We start from the raw sequence: 23,422 nt of genomic DNA on the forward strand, positions 1-23,422 counted from the left end.
GCCTATTCATGTCATTGAATCTAAATCTCCAGAAGCCGGGAGACAGCTCACCTGGTAGAGCGAACACTTCTCATGCTCTAAGACATGGGTTCCAGCCTCTAACGGAAGCACCACACACTGGGGGAGCTTCACAAGCAGAGTGGTATTTCTCCTCTTGGTGTCTCTCACTCTCTGTTGCTTACCTGATGTTGAAAGGAAAAACAAAACTGAAAAGCCCTAAAGCTTCAAATAAACAGACTGTAAGTACATTACACATAGAGTTCAAAGCTGCCTGGAAAAAGGGGTCGGATGGCCCCAATCCCCTCCAGGGAAACTGGTAAAGGCATGGGAGCAAGGTGAGGGCTGGCTCACAGAACTTACTGTTTTTATTTATTATTGGATAGAGAGATAAATTGAGAGGGAGAGGAGGGGGAGATAAGAGGGAGACAGAGTCACCTGTAGCCCTGCTTCATCACTCATTAAGCTTTCCTCCTGTGGTGGGGGCCAGGGACTTGAACCTGGGTCCTTGTGCACTATAATGTGTGTACTTAGCCAGGTGCCTCGCCACCTGGCCCTCAGACAACTTTTAAACCTTGTTTTCCAGATTTCAGGGTCTGAAGAGTTGCATGGGGTTTATTATTCAAGTAGGTACCAGAATCCAGATCTAGGCTGATTCCAGGGTATGGTCTTAACTAACTCTGCTATTGGGCCCCACAGGAGCAACCGCAAACACCTCTGGTGCCAGGAAGAAACTCTGGAGAGCCCAGGTAAAGAAAGTCCTTACTGGGGCTGGTGAAATAGCTCACTTGGATAGTGCACTGCTTTGCCGTGTGTGATCCAGGCTTCAGCCCGGTCCCCACTGCACTGGAGGAAGATCCAGTGCTCTGGTCTCTTTTACTCTCTCTCTCTGCCTCTGTCTTAAAAAGAAGTAAATAAAGTGCTTGCTGGGAGCTCAGGGAGAGTCTAAGCTATTAGCAGGCTTAGGGGATGAGGTGTAGGCAGTGGTATCCAGAGATGAAAACGTACTATTCTGAGATGCCTGTGGTCTGGAGAATCAAGGAACAGGAGAAGGGTTGTTGCACGCTGAAGGAAAGGTCCCTGTCACCACTGTGATGCGACCCAGGATAGTCTCAGTCCTGTTATTCATTCATTCTAGTGAAAATGCAGTAAACAGAAGAAGGAAGAGTGTTGTTGTTGCCAGGTGTCGGGCTGCACCGGCGGAGAAGAGAGAGAGAGGAGGTCTGGAACAAGTGGGGTACACAAATCTTTATTATAGGATGGGGGGGGCTCAGGCCACGTGGAGTCAGCCAACAATGGCGTCTCCACTACCTCACCACCCAGAGAGAGAGAGAGAGAGCGCGACCCAAAGGAGCCCAGGGAGAGAGGGAGCCGAGAGCCCGGGGGGGGGGGGGGGGGGGGGGTGTGTGTGTGAGAGGGCTTTTATTGGGCAATAACCAGGGGTGACGTGTGGGAGCAGGATTGGTTGAAGGGGGCACTGCGGGGCGTGGTAAAACCTGGGGGCGGAGACTGCATCAGAATAATTCCTCAGCATCAGAAGAGTGGTGAGTATCAGATAGTGTTGAGTGCAAAAAGAAAAAGCAGAGATGTGGGTGGGGAGAAAGTGTTTTGTGTTGTGGTAATTAGTTTTATACAGAATGGCTGGGGAAGGCCTCCTGAGTGACTAAAGAACTAGAGTCCTAAAAATTATGAAGGAAAGCAACCTGGAAGGTTGTGCAAGTGGATCCTAAGTTCTATCCTCAGCACTGCATATACCAGAGTGATGCTCTGGTATGCTCTCTTTCCGGTTAACAAATCAAATCGGGGGCAGGAGAAACAGCATAATGATTATGCAAAAGGCTTTCATGCCTGAGGCTCCAAGGTCCCAGGTTCAATTCCCTACACTACCATAAGCCAAAGCTGAGCAGTGCCCTGGTATCTGTCTTTATATCTCTCTAAAACAAAATGTAAAACGTTTAAAAAAAAGGTGGGGGGGGGCGGGGGTGGTGCACCTGGCTGAGTGCACATGTCACAATGCACAAGGACCCAGATATGGGCCCCTAATCCCCACCTGCAGGAGAAAGCTTTGCAAATGGTGAAGTAGTGTCATAGGTATCTCTCTCCTTTTTTTTTTTTTTTGCCTCCAGGGTTATTACTGGGGTTCAGTGTCTGCACTATGAATCCACTGCTCCTGGAGGCCATTTGTTTCATTTTTATTGGATAGGACAAACAGAGGAGGGGGAGAGAAAGACAAGACACCAGCAGACCTGCTTCACCACTTATGAGGTGACCCCCCCCCGCAGTTGGGGAGCTGGGGGCTCGAACTAGGATCCTTGCACTTTGTACTATGTGGACTTATCCAGTGCACTACTGCCAGCACCCCCCCCCCCCCATCACCCCTGTCCCTCTCAATTTCTGGCTGTCTCTATCCAATAAATAAAGATAAACAAATCCAAATACATTTTTTAAAAAAGGTTAAGGAGAGAACTATAGGAGCTCCATTGGCCCGGAGTCGAAGATGACACAGTGATGAGGATTAGGAGCTGGGAGAAGAGTCTGGGATATTGGATTTTTTTTTTTTTTTTTAATAATGGTGTAGAAAGAATCTCCAGAATCATTCACGCCAGTGGTTTCCAGACTTGAATTTTACAGACCTGCAAAATGGCCAGCTTCCACCTTGACAAAAATAGGCAGTAAGAATTACTACTGGACCAGGGAGAGAGCATGATTATTCAAAAACTTTAAAAAATATATTTATTTACTTATTTTCCCTTTTGTTGCCCTTGTTTTTTATTGTTGTAGTTATTATTGTTGTTGATGTCATCATTGTTAGAACAGAAAGAAATGGAGAGAGGAGAGGAAGACGGGGAGAGACAGATAGACATCTGCAGACCTGCTTCACCGCCTGTAAAGCGACAGCCATGCAGATGGGGAGCCGGGGGCTCAAACCGGATCCTTCTGCTGGTCCTTGCGCTTTGCGCCATGTGCGCTTAACCCACTGGGCTACCACCCGACTCCCAAATACATTCAAAAACTTTTATGCCTGAGACTTTGAGGTCCCAGGTTCAATTTCTGGCAGTTGTATAAGCCAGAGCTGAACAGTGTTCTCATTTAGAGAACAACAAAAACAAAAAATTAACACCACGGGGTGGATGAAAGCTCACCTGTGAGGGCCTCATGCTCCTGCTTTGCCATGAGAACAACCCAGGTTTGAGCCCTTGGCTCATCACTGGGAGTCTTACATGTTGGGAGAAGCTTTGCTGCTGTGATAGTCCTCTGTCTGAAAAAGTTGGTCTGAAGTGGTGAAGCCACAACAAAAAACCCTCCCCCTCCCCAACAAACTACCACCTCCTATTATCTTTATAATTTCATGAAAGGACCGAATGACCTCAGAAAAAGGACTTTCTTTTTTTTTAAACATGCACATATTCTGAAAAGTGAAAGCACCATTCTCAATAAGTATATCAAGAGGTGAGACTCCAGAGGACAGGGTTGACCTTTATAAATCCCTGACTTAAGATGACTCCAACCAAGCCTTGGTCATGGCCCTTAAGAGTTTCACTAAAATTTGCTGTATTCACTTTCCCAATTTTTTTCTTTTCTTTTTGTTTTTTTTGCCTCCAGGGTTACTGCTGGGGCTCAGTGCCTACACATGAATCCACTACTCTGGAGGCTATTTTTTTCCCTTTTGTTGCCCTTGTTGTTTTGTAATGGAACATAGATAAACAGAGTACATACTGTCCTGATTCACCCTCTGTAGGCATTTTAATCTATGTTCCCGGTAGAGATTTGTATTTCCTCTGTGATCTAGGGACATAGAGCCCCAGCCTGTATTTCCTCTGTGTCAGATGGGCCTCCGAGTAGTCGGGTGACTGCGCCTACCATACCTCCTTCCTCCACATTCCTAAGCTAGCAGGCCCCAGGCAACAGTGCTTGAAGATAAAGATGACTAGGGAGGAATCCAGCTGGCCCGGGCACTGATATATACTAGGCCTCCCTATCTCTGCCAGCACCAAGGCCAAGGATCAGGTGCATGTATTCTAACTATGTGAAAGATTGCCTTTGTCTATTCCCTGCTCACTGTGAAATAATGAGAGAAGTCCATCTGGTCAGTTCCCCCGCTCCTTTTTGGGGACTACAATGTTACCAGAATCAAACTGGGCATTTCCAAGGTGCAGGGGGAGCTTCCCAGAGACATCTGGAGTCTCCTATATACCAGTGTAATAAACTCTTCTCTTTCATCAGGAACCGGCTCTAGTCTTGTGCTTTAGGGATCATTTCTGCAAGTTTATTATTGTTACTATTATTGTGGTTATTGCTGTCGTTGTTGTATAGGATAGAGAGAAATCAAGAGGGGGGAGAGATAAGACACCTGCAGACCTGTTTCACTGCTTGTGAAGCAACTCCCCCCCCCCACAGGTGAGGAGCTGGGGGCTCACACTGAGATCTTAAGCCAGTCCTTGCTCTTCATGCCATGTGTGCTTAACCCCCTGCGCTACTGCCCAGCTCCCCCCGCCCCCATTTTTCTATGTCATATAAGGAGATAGACTTGGAAGATGTACTTTGTACAATTCTCCAAGAAAACACAAAAAGGTGTTTTTGGTGTTTTGCCTCCAGGGTTATCGCTGTGGCTTGGTGCCTAGGCTATGAATCCATTGCTTCTGGCAGCCATCTTTTTTCCACTGTTGTTGCTGCTGTTGTTGGATAAGACAGAGAGAAATGGAGAGAGGAGGGGAAGACAGAGAGGGGGAGAGAAAGATAAGACACCTGCAGATGTGCTTCACTGCCTGTGAAGTGACCCCCCGGCAGGTGGGGAACCAGGGGCTCGAACTGGGATCCTTGTGCTTTGCACTATGTGCACTTAACCTGGTGTGCTACCGCCCGCCCCCCCAAAAGATATTTTTATTGTTTTAGCTCAATTCTTATCTAAATTATTGATGAAACTGCCAAATTATAGTAACATATGCTGCTTAAATCTAAACAAGACATAGTGTACCACATAAAAAGCTGAGAAATTGGGCTGGGGAGACAGCATATTACTTATGCCAAAAGACTTTCATGCCTGATGCTCTGAAATCCCAGGTTCAATCTCCAGCACCACCTTAAGCCAGAGCCAAGCAGTGCTCGAGTAGCTCTCTGTGTCTGTCATTAAAAATAAATATTTTTTTTAGAAGCTGAGGAATTTAGCAGGTACTTCATTTCTATATTATACAGTTCATAGAACAAAGATGGGGACCAGGTGGGCATACCTGGTAGAGCACACACATTACCATTGCAAAGCTTGGGTTCAACTTCTTGGTCCCTGCCTGCAGGGAGGAAACTTCACCAGTGATGGAGCACTGCTGCTGGTGTCTGTCTGTCTGTCGCTCCCTCTGTCTCTTACTGGAAAAAGATGTGTCCCAGGAGGTGACACAGTGTTTAAAAGTATTGGACACTCAAGCATGAGTCAAGAGTTTGATCCCTGGGGGTCAGGCGGCAGCGCAGAGGGTTAAGCGCACGTGGTGCAAAGCGCAAGGATAAGGATCCCAGTTCTAGCCCTCGGCTCCCCACCTGCAGGGGAGTCGCTTCACAGGCGGTGAAGCAGGTCTGCAGGTGTCTTATCTTTCCTCCTCTGTCTTCTCCTCCTCTCTCCATTTCTCTGTCCTATCCAACAACGACATCAATGGCAACAATAATAGCCACAACAACGATGAAAACAACCAGGGTGACAAAAGGGAAAAAATGGTCTCCAGGAGCAGTGGATTCATGGTGCAGGCACTGAGCCCCAGCAATAACCCTGAAAAAAAGAAAAAAGTTTGATCCCTGGCATTATATATGCCAGAGTGATGCTCTGGCCCCCATATGTACAACGACGACATCAATAACTACAACAATGAAACAACAAGGGCAACAAAGTGGAATAAATGAATTAAAGTAAAAAAAAAAAAATCCTTTGGAGACTGGGAGGTAGCTTACTTGCCTTGAATCCATGAGATTCTGAGTTGGAAATCTCGCACTAAAACTCCACAGATTGTAGAGCAGTGCTTTGCATTCCAGCTGCTCCAAGTGTGCAGCTGGAATGCGATATTTAAGGCAAAGCTTTTCTCTTTTACACAGAGGCAGAGAGAATGAAAGCGACCACAGCACCAAAGCTTCCTTTCATGTAGTGGGTGCTAGCCTGAACCCAGGCTGTGCACATGGCAAAGCAGCACACTATCCAAGTGAGCTATTTCACCAGCCTGGAAGTCTCTTTTCCAAGGGAATTATTTGGGGGAAAAATACGTGCAGGTTTGGTAAGTATGAGACTTGGAAGCTAGGACCAAATTCTGATTTCTTGGAATAAAAGGGAAAAGGGCTGTTAACAAGCGACGTATTGATTTCTAAACTTCAGCACATTTGACAGTGAATGAAATATTTTATCATTCCAGTCCTAAACTTTTTCAAAAAAGCAATATATTTAAATCTAAACAACTAATAAATTTCCCTTGAACATTATTTTTCCACATACATTTATCTATACCAAATGGGGTTAGGAGGGAAGGGATAGTTTTTTGTTTTTAATCTTCTTTCAACCTTTTTGGTGAAGTTAATGGCTTACTTAGTGAAAAGGTACCATCTTTCTAGTGAGTTCTTCAGATTTTTATAAAGTCCTACTTGGGAGACAATTCATGCCGATTAACTGAGTAGATCCTATTCAGAAAAGACACAGGGACAAACTGTATAGAAAATAAAAACTTTATTTTTTTCAAGTTCATAAGATAGTTCGTTCCCATTACATATAACATTATGGTCAAGAACTCTACAGCCACGAATGCCCGCAGTCACATAAATATATCCAATGCAATCAATGCCCTTTTCTGCAAAGTGAGGCATTGGAAGTCCAGAGGGTCATGTTTTGAGAAGTCGTCCTTAATGGGATGGCTCCCATCAGTGCATCAGGAACTAGCTGAGGAGCCTTGCTTGCTACAACTGTCTAACACAGAGGAGAGGAAGGGACAGAGGGCCTGCTGATCTGGGATGGGACAGAATTAGGTTTTTCTTGTGTGCTGTAAAATGTTTTGAATTGCAAAAATCAGATTTGGCTTCTATAGCATGAAATCTGGGAAGTCCCAACTTAAGGATGAAAAAGGGGAGACGAATTAGAGGTGAGAAAAAGAAGTCTGCTTAAGAGGAGCCTGGGCTGCCCCTTCTGCAGAAGTGAGGCGGGGAAGGCCCCAAGCTCAGCACTCCTTGGCGGAGACCCTCACTCTCCCAGGAAGGAGATGTGTCTCTGCCCCTATTTATATTCCTCTCCCCCATGGTTCAGTGGCACTGGCACCCATTCGAAGTTGTGGACATCTAGAAAGCAGCTCCAGGTGCTGCCCCTCGAGTCTGCCAATCAGATTCTACTGGGAGCATTAGAGCTTAGTTGTGTAAACTGCGAACAAGCTGTGGCATAAGTCTCACGGGACACTAGCTGTGCCCCCCAACTTGCAGAGCAGAAGATAGGAAAACCTTAGACCAAATACAAGCCCAAACAGGCATGTAAATCCAGAGCAGGCACCCATTCTTCTGGACACCGCCAGCTGCCCCAGAGGCACTGGACAGGGTGACACTAAGGCACAGTCATTTTTACATTCCAAAGTCAAGCTACCTCTTAAGCCCAGGACACACCTGACAACTCCAGATCCCCTACTAGAGATGGCTCTCACCATAAAATGTAGATTCACTTAAAGAACCCGGTGTCCCTCTGGGAGAAGGATTCACAATATCTTCTAGCCCTTGGATTCCAAGGGTTCTGGTGCTTCCCATCTGCTTTGCTTTTTAGAAAGTTATGCTAGAGAGGACGAAAATGCAGAGCAAAAGAGGAGCACTGTGCTCTGGGAACAATTCGTTTTGGTGAGGGTCTAGAAAGCTGCCTTTTTCTGTCTGTCCTCAAAATGAGGGTGGCATAACTGGGAGAGAAAAAAAAAAAAAAAAAAGCAGAGGCAGCTCTGCTCAGAGCTTCCTCAGCTCTCTTAGCCAATTTCAAGTTTCTTTTGCAAAGAGCTAAACTGGGTATTTAGGGGAGGAGGGAGGAGGCTATTGGGAAAGCAGTCTGAGTCATATTCTAGGGACAAAGAGCTGACTCTCCCGAAGAGCAAAATGTCTGCACACTGGAGACACCACTTCACTGCTGCCCAACTCAGAGCACAGCTCCAACAGGGCTGTTCAAGGCAAGAAGACAGCTAGCATGTTAGTATGGGGAGGGCTTGGGCCTTGAAGGCCAATTACCAAATTTTCTTTTCTCAGACGGATTACCAAGCAAACAGAGCAGCAGCTAGGCATTCTGAGCACAGACAGGGCTTTAGTTCTACACCTCCAGCCCCACCCCTTTAATGGAAACAAGGCCAAAGTGGCAGCCAAGTAACAAGCACTGACTTCAGCTCCTCTCCGGAGACTGTGGGCCACGATGCGCTTCCGCATTCACTTCTGCAGGAATGTGGACACCAGCCTTTCTCTGCGGCTACCTAGGTGACCCGGCACTGAAGGGTCTCATATGCTGCCATGTCTAGAAATGGAGATGCAGAAACTCTGGGAACAAACAATTATTGATCAAGGATGCTTCCTGCTGGGGACACCTTTCTCTGTGCAGCACAAGAGGGGGTGACCGTCCTTAGTTTTAGGGAGCTTATCCTACTTAAGATGCCCACGTTGGTCTGGGAGGGGTGGAGCACCACAAGCAGTTGGGTTAGAAGACGGGGACTAGTGCCAGTTGCACACTTCCCACAGGTTGGCCTGAGAGACATTTCCTGCATTTTGCCCAGAATTAAGTATCTAGGCACTGAATTGGTGAGGGAGGGGAGTTTGTCCAGTATCCTCATTTAAGTGAGGCAAGTCTTTCAGGACTTCTGGCTTCCCATTTCAGACCTTTACAGGAAAATGGGCATTATGAAAATTTTGATTACAGAAACCTGCTCTTCAGTTTTGGGCAGAGATCTGGGTAAATATCTCCCCAGAATACCCTTTAGAGGACTAAAGGGAAGGAAGTTAAATACACTGGTAGTTTTGGTGAAAATAGAGTTATATACCTATTCTTAGACTTGATTTGCAGTTTTGTGTTCAAAGTCCTAGAACTGGCCAGAACTGCATGGGGGTGTGTGTGTCATGTACAAAAGACAGGAAAAGGGCAAGAACTGAACAGTGATGGCTCAGAAGGAAGGGGAGATGATAGGTAAAGCATTGGTTGTGGAAGGGCATTTTTCTACAGAAGGAAATGGCAGAATATTCCTTTTTTAAGAGCCAAAGAAACCTTGGTCCCTTCTCTCCAGCTCAGAGGTCAGCCTCCTGGGTCAGTTTCTGAGTAAGAGTCAAGCTGAAGGTCTCAGAATGGACTTGAGAAGAGAAGGAGTTCCTAGGATTGTGCCATTTAGTTAGAAGGGGAAGAAGGATGGGAAGGGAGACTGAGGCTTCTAGGATGGGAAATACCAAAGCTTAAATTTAAGCAGTGTCCAGTACCCCTAGCTCAGCAAACTGGGAGATGGAAGAACAGGAAGGAAACATTTCTAGAGAACAGACCCCTGGAGCAGCTAAGAGGTGCTACCATCAGAGAGAGGTATTTTAGATAGTTCAATTACTATTTTCCAAGGAAATGTTACACATCCCTTTCTTGCTAGAGAAAGAAAGGGACAGGAGATCTGCTTCAGAGACCAAACTGAATCTATAAAAATAACATATACAGCCACCGGGAATATGTTTTACAGCTAATATTATAAAGAGTGCACAAGATGTTCTTATAAAAGACCGCTGCATTTATCTTATCACAAGTTAACAGCAGTTCTCAATCTGTTTATGGACTAAGAGTGCAACTCTGCCCAAATAATTTCCTTTACTTTTTCTTCTTTTTTTTTTTTTTTTGAAATATAATACAGTGAAACAAAAATCAGAAGCATTAAAAGCACTGTAGCTGCAGTAAGTCTATTTTCTGAACAGCGAGTCTATTCTCTCAACTGTCTCCTTCTGTACGAGGATGAACAAGGGACTACAGCTCATTCTTAGCAAAAATAAGCCTGGTCCCTTGCAGCTGTTGGTTCTGATTGTGATCTCGCCAGCATTCCAAGGAGAAAGAGAGAGGGAGAGAAAAGTTCCCAGTTGGTTCTGGTCTCTAGCAACCTTCAGGAGTGAAAAGGAGCTCAGACGGAAGGTTCTTCATTCCAGTTGTTAGAGAAAATCAAGCTCCAAAGCCTGGTGAAGGGATACCAAGTCTCCGTGGTTTGTGATTCTCCAGAAAGGCATGTTGTGCTGGAAGAAAGGGGGGTGGGGTGGGGCTTGGTTAATGCACCCTCTTTTGATTGCCAGCAGGGCTGCTGCTGGGGCTTGGTGCCTGCATGAGTAATCCACCACTCCCGATGGCCATTTCTAATTTCATTTCCTTTAATTTAATCTTATTTTTTTTTAAAGAAAAAAAATTATCTTTATTTATTGGATAGAAAGCCAGAAATCAAGAGGGAAGAGAGAAATAAAGAAGGGGAGAGGGAGAGGGGAAAGGAGTGAGAGAGAGAGAGAGGTATCAACTTCAGCCCTGCTTCACCACTTGCAAAGCTTTCCCCTTACAGGTGGGGACTGGGGGCTGGAACTTGGGTCCTTGCACGTTGTAACATGTGCTTCAATCAGGTGTGCTACTATCTGGCCCCTTTATTTTTTAAACTTTACTTATTTTGATAGGACAGAGAGAAATTTAGAGGGAAGAGGGATGTAGGAAAGGAGACAAACAGACATCTGCAGACCAGCTTAATAGCTTGTGAAGCTTTCCCCCTGTAGGTAGGGACTGGGGGCTTGAAGCTCATTGTACCATGGGTGCACCACTGCCTGGCTCCAACATCCCATTCCTTTTTTTTTTTTTTTGATAGGACAGAGAGAAACTGGGAGGAAAGGGGGAGATAGTGAGCAACTGGGGCCAGGTGGTGGTGCATCTGGGTCCAAGCCCTTGATCCCCACCTGCAGGGGGAAAGCTTCAACAGTGGTGAAGCAGGGCTGCCAGTGTCTCTGTCTCTTTCCCTCTCTACCTCTCCCTGCCCTCTCAATTTCTCTGTCTTTATCCAATAATAAATAAATAAAGGAGTCCACGCCAGGTAGGAGTGGGGCTATAGCAGCATTCAAAGATTTTGACATTTTTGAATGACAATAGAAAGAATTAAACTTAGAAGGAAAATTCCATTTTGGGAAAAAAAAATCTTTTTCTGTTTTTGCTGTTATCCGTAGTGGCCTCTATATAAAGGGGCAGCACAATAGCTCACTTGGACAGTGTACTGCTTTGCCACGTGCACAACTCAGTTTGTGTGCAGCCCTCACTGCACTGAAGAAGCTTCAGGGGTGTGGTAGCTATCTCTCTCTGCCTATCTCTTGGAAAAGTAAAGAAACAAGCAACAGGAAAAAAAAAATGGGAGAGGAAGACAGAATACAAAGCAGACTGGTGCGGTCTCTGAGCTTCATTATTTTCTAATTGCTTGATGCTCCCCCCCACGCAGGTTTCACCCTGGTTACCTGTTTGGCGGCGATTTCTTCATCTCGTCCATCTCCTATCACAACATATGTGACTTTTTTCCCAAACCTTGATACAATTCTTTCAAAGCAGCTCTCCTTACCTGATGAGAAAAAGAAATTCCCTTTTAGAACATTTCTCACTTTCTTTTTTCTCAAACAAATAGGATTTTTATTGGACTGGGGAGACAGCATAATGGTTTTGCCTGAGGCTCAGAGGTCCTAGGTTCAATACCCAGCACTACCTATCATAAGCCAGAGCTGTGCAATGCTCTGGTAAAAAAATAGAAATACATAAATAAAAAGAGACAGACAGAGAGAGAGAGATTTATTTACTTATTAAAACAAAAGAACCACAGCACCAGTCTGGCACATGTCATGCCAGAGATCGAACTTAGGACCTCATGCTTTCAAGTTGAAAGCTTTAGCCACTGCGTCACCTCCCAGTCAGCACCATGACTCTATATGAAATTAAAAGGGGGAGTGGTGGTCTGGGAGGTGGCACAGTGGATAAAGCTCTGGACTCTCAAGCATGAGGTCCCAAGTTCAACCCCTGGCAGTACATGTACCAGAGTGATGTCTGGTTCTTTCTCCTCTCCTCTTTCTCATGAATAATTAAATAAAATCTTTCAAAAAAAGGGGGGGGGGTTCACCTGGAGTGGTGGAGGTGTATGTATGAAGCCTCAGTGCCAAAACAATCCAAATCCAAAACTAACCCCTAATATTCCTTCCAGTACTCCCTGTTTCACAGAACAGAACAGTCATTCTTTTAGTTGTTCAGGCCCAAACTTTCAGGGTCACATTTAACCTTCTACGTCTTAGCATCTGTCAGCTAAGCTTCCATAACACGTTCAGTACCTGACTACTTCTCACCTCCACTGCTACTACATTGTTTGAGGCAGCCATGATGTCACGCTGCATTATTACAACCCGAGTTGACTCTTAGCTATTCTTCCTAGAGACTTTGCCAGAAAGTTCCAATTAATCATGAAGTAGAATTGCATTACTCTTCTGTTCGAAACCTTAATAGCCGAAGTCTTTATTTTTTGAAGATTTACGTACTTATTTATTCACTAGAGCGAACCAGAGCATCATTCTGGCACATGCAATGCTGGGGAATCTAACTTGGGACCTCTTGCTTCAGAGTTCAAAGATTTATATCCATGGTACCACCTCCTGGCTGCAAAATCTTTATGAGGCATACAGACCTCTCCAACCTCTCTGCCCAACTCCTCTGACCTTATTTCCTTCTCCAGTCCCTTGCCTCTAACCATGTCCACTTATAGTTTCCTCTGATGGCCAATTTACTCATTTCCTCTAGGTCTCTGCTTAAAAGATATCTTTAGGGAGTCGGGTGGTCGCGCATGTGCCGCAAAGTCCAAGGACCAATGTAAGGATCCCGGTTCAAGCCTCTGGCTCCCCACCTGCAGGGGAGTCGCTTCACAGGCAGTGAAGCAGGTCTACAGGTGTCTCTCTTTCTCTCCCCCTGTCTTCCCCTCCTCTCTCCATTTCTCTCTGTCCTAACAATGAAGACATCAATAACAACAACAAAAATAACTACAACAATAAAAAACAAGGGCAACAAAATGGAAAATAAATAAATATAAAACATATTTAAAAAACAGAAGCTGGGCGGTAGCGCAGTGGGTTAAGCGCAGGTGGCGCAAAGCAAGCACTGGCTTAAGGATCCCGGTTCAAGCCCCCAGCTCCCCACCTGTAGGGGAGTCCCTTCACAGGCGGTGAAGCAGTTCTGCAGGTGTCTTTCTCTCCCCCTCTCTGTCTTCCCCTCCTCTTTCCATTTCTCTCTGTCCTATCCAACAACGACGAGATCAATAACAACTACAACAAAAAAACAACAAGGGCAACAAAAGGGAATAAATAAATATTTTAAAAAATTGAGAGTCCAAAGCTTTATCATTGTGCCACCCCCCGGACCACTAAAAAAATATATCTTAAAAAAAAAAAAAGAGAGAGACACCCAGGAAGAGGTCATGACAGGAAGAGAGACCCAGAGCATCATCCTGGTCCCTGCAGCCTGGGATCAAGCACAGGACCATATGCTTTTGAGTCCAGAGCTTTGTCCACTGCTTTACCTCCAGGGCCTCCAAAAAATACCTTCTCATTAAGGCCTTCCCTAGTGATCCTATTTAAAGCATGACTGTACTTTCTCTCCCTGATTGATTTTTTTTTTTATTTGTAGTATTTACTGCTACCTAGTGTTATTTGTTTTACTTCTTTGTTTACTATTACCTCCCACTAAGTTAAGGATTTTTGACTTTTTCTTTCTTTTTTTTTTCTCTTTCTTCACTGTTGTTATCCCTAGTGCCTAAAAATGCCTTATATATAAAAGGTGATGGGTAAATGGTGAATAAACGTAGAAAGAAACAAATCTGCCAACAGGACTGAATGGGTTTAAAACTTTTGAAGATCTTGGGGTATCAAAACAATTAGACCTGGGCCTTTCTATGTCCAGTGAGTATAGCACTGGACTTGGAGACATGAGGTCCTGAGTTCCACCCTGACCATCCCATGTGCCAGAGTGCTCTGATTCCCTCTCTCTGTACCGTGTTAATAAAAAAAAATCTGGAGGTTGGGTGGTAGCTCAGTGGGTTAAGCACACATGGCGTGAAGTCCAAGTGCCTGAGCAAGGATCCCCATTAGAGCCCTTGGCTCCCCACCTGTGGGGGGTCACTTCACGGGCGGTGAAGCAGGTCTGCAGGTGTCTGTCTCTCCCTCTCTGTCTCCCCTCCTCTCTCAATTTCTCTCTATCCTATCCAACAACAGCAATGACAATAATAATAATAATACCAACAAGGGCAACAAAATGGGAAAAAATGGCCTCTGGGGGAGTCAGGCAGTAATGCAGTGGGTTAAGTGCACACGGCACAAAGTGCAAGGACTGGCTTAAGGATCCTGGTTCAAGCCCCCGGCTCCCCACCTGCGGGGGTGGGGGGGTCACTTCACAAGTGGTAAAGCAGGTCTGCAGGTGTCTATTTTTCTCTCCCCCTGTTTTCCCCTGCAGGGGGAAAGCTTTGCCAATGGTGAAGCAGTGGTGAAGCTACAGGTGTCTGTCTCTCTATTACCCCTTTCCCTCTTGATTTCTGGCTGTTTCTATCCAATAAATAAAAAGAACTAAAAAAAAAATAAAAAAGGTTATGCCAATTCTTTTTTTTTATGTAGAAAGTAAATAGCAGGCATAAAACAGATTAAGAGTTGGACATTCCACAGCTTATCTTGAAACTCTAGGACCCTTTCCTTTGCTACCTAGGGAAGTAGAAACTGTAAGCACAGAGCTGTCATATTTCTCTTTCCTCTGGCCATAAGCAGCATTTCAGGGCTAGAGTGACACATTCTGTTGTTTTCTCAGCAGAACAAGTAGGTTTTTAATAAACCCAGTGGCAATTAATTAATTCAGCAGATATTTATTAAGTACCTGTTACTTCATATAATTATCATCAAACACAATTTTAGCAGTTAAAAATATTTTCTATTAAAGTCATTTAATTTTCACAATACTCTTGGCTTCTCACTTTACATGAGAAAAACCAAAGCTCAGAAAAATGAAAACAAGAAAGAGCTAGTAAAGGGAGCTAGTTTTTTTTGTTTGTTTGTTTTGTTATTTTCTGGCAGAAAAATGTGATAAACTATATATCAAAATGTACTCATTTAATGTGTTAAAATGATTTTATAGTAAAAACTATGACATAAAACTTACCATCTTAACTATTTTAAATGTATTATTCAATAGTGATAAGAAAATTCCTACTGTTTTCAGAACTTTTCCACTTGCCAAACAAATTCTATACTCATGAAATGATGACTCTACCATTTCTTTGCCCCTAAGCCTATGGGGACTACCACTCACTTTTTCTGTCTGTGAATCTGACTACAAGTAACTTACATAAATGGAAACACAGTATTTATCTTTTATGACTGGTTTACTTCACTCAGGTTTTGAAGGTCCCTTCAAAATGTAGCATGTGGCATGATACCCTTTCCTTTTAAGGCTTTACAATATATCCACAGTTTGTTGACTAGTTTACCCATCCAATGGACATCTACATAGATAGCTTCTACTTCTTGGGTATTGTTAATAATCCTGTTATGAACACAGGTGTACAAATATTTCTTCAGCACTTTGCTTCCAATCCTTTTGGAGATATACAGCCTGAAGTGGTACTGCTGGATCATATAACAGTTTTTCTTGGTAAATTTTCCTGACCGACTTCCATGTTGTTTTCCATAGCAGTTCCTGATTTTCAACCTCACCAACAATGCACAAGGATTCTAATACATCCACATTCTTCCTTACCAACTTTTTTTTTTTTTTTTTAATAGTAGCCATGCTAATGGTTGTGAGGGGTTTTCCTCCCTCCATGTATCTCTGGAGCTTCAATGTGGTGAGGGCCAAGCTTGAATCTGGGTTGCACACACAGCAAAGCAGCACACTATCCAAGTGAGCTATTTTGCTGGCCCTTTTAACCGTTTCCAAACACACACGTTAGTTCCGTATTTTCAAACTAATCCTTTTTCTACCATAGTATGATGCAGTGCTCTTTCTGTGAAAAAGAAATCTGAGTGTAGTCTTTTTACTTTGTGAGACCTCATGGTGTCTCTCTCCTGTCTTCTGTTTCTCTCAAAGAAATAAAGAATAAAAAAATTAGGTTGGGGAATTTGCTCACACCTCAAGGCCCTGGGTTCATTCTCTGGTGCTGGATTTTAAAAAAAGAAGAAAATTGAGAGCCGGGCAGTAGTGCAGCAGTTTAAGTGCACATGGCGTGAAGTGCAAGGACCAGCGTAAGGATCCTGGTTTGAGGCCCGGCTCCCCCACCTGTAGGGGAGTCACTTCACAGGTGGTGAAGCAGATCTGCAGGTGTCTATCTTTCTCTTGCCCTGTCTTCCCTCCTCTCTCCATTTCTCTCTGTCCTATCCAGCAACAACGATATCAATAATAACTACAACAATAAAACAACAAGGGCAACTAAAGGGGGTAAATAAATATTAAAAAAAAAAAGAAGAAATGAGGCAAAACAGAATTTTGAAGTAGATATTCTGTTAAAATATATAAGATCATAAAATTTAATTACAAAAGACCTGAACTAGAATTCTATTTATGGTGTGGGGCAAATAGTATAATACTGATACAAAGAGACCCTCATGCTCGAGCCTCTCAGTTCCCAGGTTCAACCCTCAGAACCACCTAAACCAGAGCTGAGCAGTGCTGTGGTGGTGGTGGCAATGGTAGGAGGAAGGGGTGGGAGGAGGAGGGAGATGAGGAGTAGGAGAAGGAGGAAGAGGAGGAGGAGGACGGAGAAAGAGGAGAAAGAATCCTGTTAATGTAACTTCCTAGCTGTGAAGCCCTGAGCAAATAATATAATCGTTTTTCTTTTTTAAATTTAATTTTATTTATTCTTGGATAGGAACAGAAAGAAACTGAGAGGAAGAGGGAGATAGGGAGAGAGACAGAGACACCTGCAGATCTGCTTCACCACTTGTGAAGCTTTTTCTCTGCAGGTGGGGACCAGGGGCTTGAACCCCCGATCTCTGTGCACTATAGTGTGTGCACTTAACCAGGTGCACCACCACCTGACCACCAAGTAACATAGCTATAAAGTCTGGACTGCCTCCCCAGTTATATGTCTCACCATCTATCCCATCTATTTATATGAACCATCTAATAGAGGGACCAATAAATAGTAAGTTCATTATAGGTACGAAGTCTTACTGTAAGATCAGCGAAAAGATCAAAGAGAACCATACCAATTTTAGTAGCACTATAGATGTTTTCAATAGGAAATATTTCTCCTAGTCCATATAGGAGAACTTTGGCCAGGGCTGGAACCAGCTGGGTGGTAGTGATCAAAACATTTACACAATTCTTTCTAGAAGAGAGGAGGAGAGAAAAGAAAAAGGTGAAACCAAACCAACTTGGGAGTAAGAATCCTCCTAACAGGGTCATTCTTTAGGATCTATCAATATTCAAAATCACAGTCAAAGGGCCTGGTTTAGCATCTGTTCAGCTCTTCCTCTAGTTATCTCAAGTTTATTTTCCATATTAAAGTCATATCTTATAGTGGACACTGCACAGCAATCAATACAGATGCATTATTTCCCAGTCTAAGTTTCAAGCTGAAATGTCCTTTTGGGGGCTGTTATTATCATTGTTGTTGCTGTCTTTATTATTTATTTACTTTTCCTACAACACTACATGACTTGTTGGAATGTCCTTAACCCACTCCCTTTTCCTGCCTTCCTGAGTTGGGTTTAGCCAATTTCTTTGGAAGGTCCTATACTTTAGATACTGTACATGTCTCTTACATGCATTGTTTAATGCCACCAGTCCTTATTCTGGGCTGGAAATGATTAGAGAAACTAAGTTTAATTTTGAGAGCAAAAGGGGGAAAGAAAAAGACCTTCATGTACGAATATCCTCAAGATGTGCTGCCACTGTGAAATGGCCTTTCCTCTCACCTATCCTACTATTCCCAGTGCCATTGAAGTCACCTCACCTGTTCTGGAATTCCACTTGAGGAAATGCGTATTCTGAACTGGGGTAGAGAGGATGAGACCCAGAAGGACCGTTTCCCTACCTGGACTGGATGAGAAGTAAGGACTTCAATGCAGTTCCTAACCAGGAATCTGTTAAAACTTCAATTTCTGCTCTTAGTCTCTGCAGTGCTTCCTTTCTCTGGGGACTGAGTAGACCTTTAGGAACAAAACCAGACAAAATTTATCATTTGACATCACAACAATGAAGAAACAGCTTATATATTCAATCCAGAAATAGTCTGAGTTATTCAAATGTACTGAGATAATATTTTTTTTTCTTGGTGAGGCTAAGGAGAGTAATGATATTTAATTTTTTTGTTGTTTGTTTATCAGGATATTTTGTACAATCACAACAAAACTAGCTAATAGGAGCACTGTGATTAGGGCCAGGCATGTAGTTCAGAAGTAAAGCACATTTTTGCATTAGGTCCTGGATTTGACCCCTCCCCCAGGAACAAGAAACAAAAGCAGAATTTTAGACATAGTGGCATCTAATATTTATGTCTTAGCAGAAAGAATTTACAAGGTCCTTCAAACTGCAACTCATGACACTGCTAATTGAACCTTACTTTTTTTTGCCTCTAGTTGCTAGGGCTTGGTGCCAGCACTATGGATCCACTGATTCTAGCTGCCTTTTATTTTATTTTATTTTATTTTTTTCCCCCTTTTTCATTCAATAGGACAGAGAAATTGAGAGTGACGGAGGAGATAGAGAGTGGGAGTGTTCCAGCTGCAGGTAGGGAGCAGGGGCTTGAATCTTGGCTCCTGAACCTCATTTTGTGGGAACTCTTTATCTTGTGCTGTCAGTTACAAACTGAACATCATTTTCTATCCACTATACATCTAATCAGTTATTACCTGATTCATCCTGATAGTTACATAAAAATATCACCTTGTTAGGGGTCAGGTGGTAGCGCAGTGGGTTAAGCGCAAGTGGTGCAAAGCACAAGGACTACAGTAAGTATCCTGGTTCGAGCCCCCGGCTCCCCACCTGCAGGGGACTTGCTTCACAGGCGGTGAAGCAGGTCTGCAGGTGTCTGTCTTTCTCTTTGTCTCCCCCTCTGTCTCCCCTCCTCTCTCGATTTCTCTCTGTCCTATCCAACAACAACGACATAACAATAACAATGATAAAAAAAAATCACCTTATTAAACACTCATAGTATATATGACTACAGAATAAAGCACGCCATCAACCATAATCAACAGAATCCACTGCCTTTAAAAAGGGCAAAATAGGGGGTCAGGCAGTAGCGCAATGGGTTATGCACGCGTGGTGCAAAGTGCAAGCAAGGACTGGCGTAAGGATCCCGGTTTGAGGCCCCAGCTCCACACCTGCAGGGAAGTCGCTTCACAGGCGGTGAAGCAGGTCTGCAGGTGTCTGTCTTTCTCTCCCTCCTCTGTCTTCCCCTCCTCTCTCCATTTCTCTCTGTCCTATCCAACAAAAACGACATCAATAACAATGATAATAATGACCACAACAGTGGTAAAACAAACAAACAAACAAACAAACAAAAAACAACCAGGGTAACAAAAGGGAAAAAATGGCCTCCAGGAGCAGTGGACTCGTGGTGCAGGCACCGAGCCCCGGCAATAACCCTGTAGGCAAAGAAAAAAAAGGACAGGATATCTTTGTAAAGTTATGCTGAGAAATCCCTAACAATGGAGCTTTCTCTCTATAGGGTTTCAACCAAACCTCCATTTTGCTTTCTTTTTAAACAGAGTTAAATTGTTATTGTGACACATATTCACAAGTAGCTGTCTAAGGAGACAAGAAAACAGGAAATTAGGAAGAAACAGACCATTCAATTCAGACACCATGCTTACCACCAACGTTGCTTTTATGCTTATCATAGATTTCTCTCACTTTTCGGTAGCGGAAAGCCAGTTTCCTCATCCAGTCCACACCTCCCTGGACACCTACGGAGGAACCATGGCTGCCACTGCCAGCTGAGCCACTGAAACCATCTGTTGAGAAACTATAGTTGCTGCAAGGAGAGAGGATGATAAATATTAAAATCTACACCACATGGGGGTTTTGGTTGAACTCTATCTGGGATTCTCTGTCCTATCCCCTGCATCTGATATCAATGTTAATGACTTTAGGAATCTTCTCCCAGGTAGCACAGCGGGTTAAGCGCACGTGGCGCAAAGTGCAAGGACCAGCAAAGAATCCCGGTTCAAGCCCCTGGCTCCCCACCTGCAGGGGAGTCACTTCACAAGCGGTGAAGCAGGTCTACAGGTGTCTTTCTCTCCTAGAAAGAAAGATCTATCTTCCGCTCCTCTCTCCATTTCTCTCTGTCCTATCCAACAACAACAACAATAACAATAACTACAACAGTAAAAAAAAGTAAAATAAAAAGAATCTTCTCCCACACTTTTTAAAAAATAGATTTACAAGACTCTAAGATATTAGAGGTATAGTTCCCCATTACTCCCACCACCAAAGTTTGTGCTCCCTTCCTGCCTCCATCCCAAGGGTGCTAGGTGGGCTATTCTTCCCCAAGCTCATGTTTCCCCCGCCAAGCTCATGTTGTCTTTTCTCCTCTCTCTCTTTAAATACATATTTTTACATTTATTTATGAGAGATAACATGAAACGATATGAAAGTCTTAGGTTTGGAAAGAGATACCTCGCCCAGTAGATTTTGTGCTTTACTATGTGTGAGGCCCGTGCATCACACAGAATAACCAAGACACCAGGGGAAGTGCCATGGATGGAAGTGGTGCTGTACTGGCCTTCCCTCTGTCTTATTCATCCATGGGGAGTGGGGGAAAACGAAACAGTCCTGGGAGCAGTACAATCATGCTTGTGTGAGACCCCAGTACCACAACATATAAATAAATTGGTGGGGAGGCTGCTCAGTGGTGGCACTAAGTATACATGAGGTCCTGGATTCATTTACTAGCGGCATGAAGAAAAAGAAAAAGAACTGGTGTATTGCACCAAAGTAAAAGACTGGGGTGGGGGGAGAGTTCAGGTCCTGGAACACGATGGGAGAGGAGGACCTAGCAGGGGTTGAAGTGTTAAGTGGAAAACTAACAAATGTTACATATGTACAAGCTATTACATTTTATTGTTGACTGTAAACCATTAATCCCTTAATAAAGAAATTAAAAAAGAGAGAAACAGTATCTCACTCATAAACATCTTTAACTGTAAAAGCCAGATACGTCTTTGTATTATTCTGAGCCAAGACGAGTGGGCCAGAATATGAGGAGAAGACTGAGCAGGCATTTTATCTCCAAGATCAATTTAATTCAGTTTTTACTATCATGTTTAAGACTGTCTTCCATAGGTTTATCTCCTGACACCATCAGGCCCTCAATTATTATTTTAATTAATTCTGATGCTTATTTGCATATTTAGAACTTGACCATCTAGAAGCACACTTCCCTAGATTAAAAATCTAAAGGGGGTCGGGCGGTAGCTCAGCAGGTTAAGCACACGTGGTGCAAAGCGCAAGGACTGGCTTAAGGATCCTGATTCGAGCCCCCGGCTCCCCACTTGCAGGGGAGTTGCTTCACAGGCGGTGAAGCAGGTCTGCAGGTGTCTTTCTCTCCCCCCCTCTCCATTTCTCTCTGATCTGTCCAACGGTGAACGGTATCAACAATAACAATAATAACCACAACAAGGCTACAACAAAAAGGGCAAAAAAAAAAAGGGGAAAAATGGTCTCCAGGAGCAGTGAATTCATGGTGCAGGCACTGAGCCCCAGCAATAACCCTGGAGACAAAAAAAAAAAAAAAAAAAAAAAATCTAGCTAAAGAGAAACTCTCATATCCTCATCTTGTCACCAAGATCCATTTTAAGGTCCTATTCAAATTCTATTGCTCCAATGCTAATACCGCCTGCTCCCCATGCCCATCAGAATGTGTGTGTCACCCCCCCATGACTTTTTTCTGTGCTGCATCACATTTTCTACTATCATCTTATACATCTTATAATGCATGTCAGCACTAAGTATGTTTGCTTTCGGTCTCTTCTACAAAACTGTGAGCTCTTTTAGGGCTGTGTCTTATCAATCTTTGTTTTCCTCTGAACACAGACAGTCCCTCTGCATGTAACAGATATTTAAGATAGCCTTGCTTTTGCGGTCCACTGAAGTGGCACAGTGGATAAAGCGGTAGACTCTCAAGCATGAGGTTTTGAGTTTAATCCCTGATAGCACATGTACCAGAGTGATGTATGGTTCGCCTTCTCTCTCTCCTCCTATGTCTCCTATTAATAAATAAATAATTTATCTGGGGGGGGGAGGGAAGGAGAGAACTGCTTTTATCACCTCAAATCTTGGCCATTGTCATCAGAAGCCACATCTTCTACATGCACCTGGTCACACTCCTGTTAAAAGACAAAACAACACACTGTTTCAGTCCATACAGTAGAAGTACCACTACCACCAGGACATACCATAAAATGATTACAAAAGTGGTGGGAAGGGAGTCAGGCTGTAGCACAGTGGGTTAAGCGCATGTGACGCAAAACACAAGGACCCGGTAAGGATCCCGGTTCAAGCCCCTGGCTCTCCACCTGCAGGGGAGTCGCTTCACAGGCGGTGAAGCAGGTCTGCAGGTGTCTTTCTCTCCCCCTCTCTCCATTTCTATCTGTCCTATCCAACAACGACGACACTAATAACAATAATAACCACAACAGGGCTACAACAAAAGGTCAACAAAAGGGAATAAATATTTTTTTAAAAAAGTGGTGGGAAAATAGAACTTTATGGTCTTTCTTTTGTGTGAAAATCCCTTTCACCCACCTTTTGCCTCATTTCTTTTAAGGCCTGATTCACATTCCAGTCTTTGAAATTTTCTAAACCACACCAACCCTCAGCTGTGCTCTTACCAGTTCTTTCCATAAGCACTCATGGATAAGCTTGCTTATGCTGTCAGAGGTGTCTACGTCCTATACTAGAGCGTAAACCCTATTACATTCTTACGGCTTAACCTTTCTTACCATCCTCTTTGTATTACTCTAGTCCTATCTAGTGCCCTTATATGTCATGTCCACAATACATTTTTGTAGATGAAATAAATGCTGACAGAATATGGTATCAAAGTTGAGAATGACAAACTAAGAGTTAGGAAAAGTCATTTTATCCAGTCTCATGTTCTATAAGTTCAAGGTCAAACACCTAGAGTACTAGAAAAAAAACTAGAAAAGCTTGGGTATTCTGGCTAGGATCTAAGGTTCTTTCACCAAACTCATGTTACTATTCAAAGGCTACCAATTGCCCAAGAGACAGGGTCACTCCTCTCAAACAATCTATGGCACTGCTGTGATGTCCACTTGCATCAGAATCCTCTGGGGGGAGGTTTATTTTTTTTAAATGCATTCTTGGATCCACTCCAGACCTATTTAGATAATAATTTCTGGGAGTGAAGTCCTAGAATCTTCATTTTTATTTTTAACAAGCTCCCCA

At 43.7% G+C, this 23,422-nt stretch overlaps 1 protein-coding gene across 5 annotated transcripts in view; it reads right to left on the minus strand.

The window, feature by feature from the left end:
• Positions 1-9,787: 9,787 nt before the first annotated feature.
• EYA3 (EYA transcriptional coactivator and phosphatase 3) overlaps positions 9,788-23,422 on the minus strand; it is a 94,447-nt gene continuing 80,812 nt past the window's right edge. For all 5 annotated transcript variants that reach the window (XM_007522420.3, XM_016187844.2, XM_060205660.1 and 2 more), the window contains 6 exons: positions 22,283-22,341; positions 19,828-19,988; positions 18,045-18,159; positions 17,215-17,336; positions 11,458-11,558; positions 9,788-10,215 (listed from right to left, as the gene is read on the minus strand). In XM_007522420.3, coding sequence (XP_007522482.1) covers positions 10,135-10,215; positions 11,458-11,558; positions 17,215-17,336; positions 18,045-18,159; positions 19,828-19,988; positions 22,283-22,341 — 639 coding nt within the window. In that variant the 3' untranslated portion in view covers positions 9,788-10,134. The remainder of the gene's footprint in view (positions 10,216-11,457; positions 11,559-17,214; positions 17,337-18,044; positions 18,160-19,827; positions 19,989-22,282; positions 22,342-23,422) is intronic.

The sequence above is a fragment of the Erinaceus europaeus genome, chromosome 13 (genome assembly GCF_950295315.1).
Source record: "Erinaceus europaeus chromosome 13, mEriEur2.1, whole genome shotgun sequence".
NCBI classification, from domain to species: domain Eukaryota; kingdom Metazoa; phylum Chordata; class Mammalia; order Eulipotyphla; family Erinaceidae; genus Erinaceus; species Erinaceus europaeus.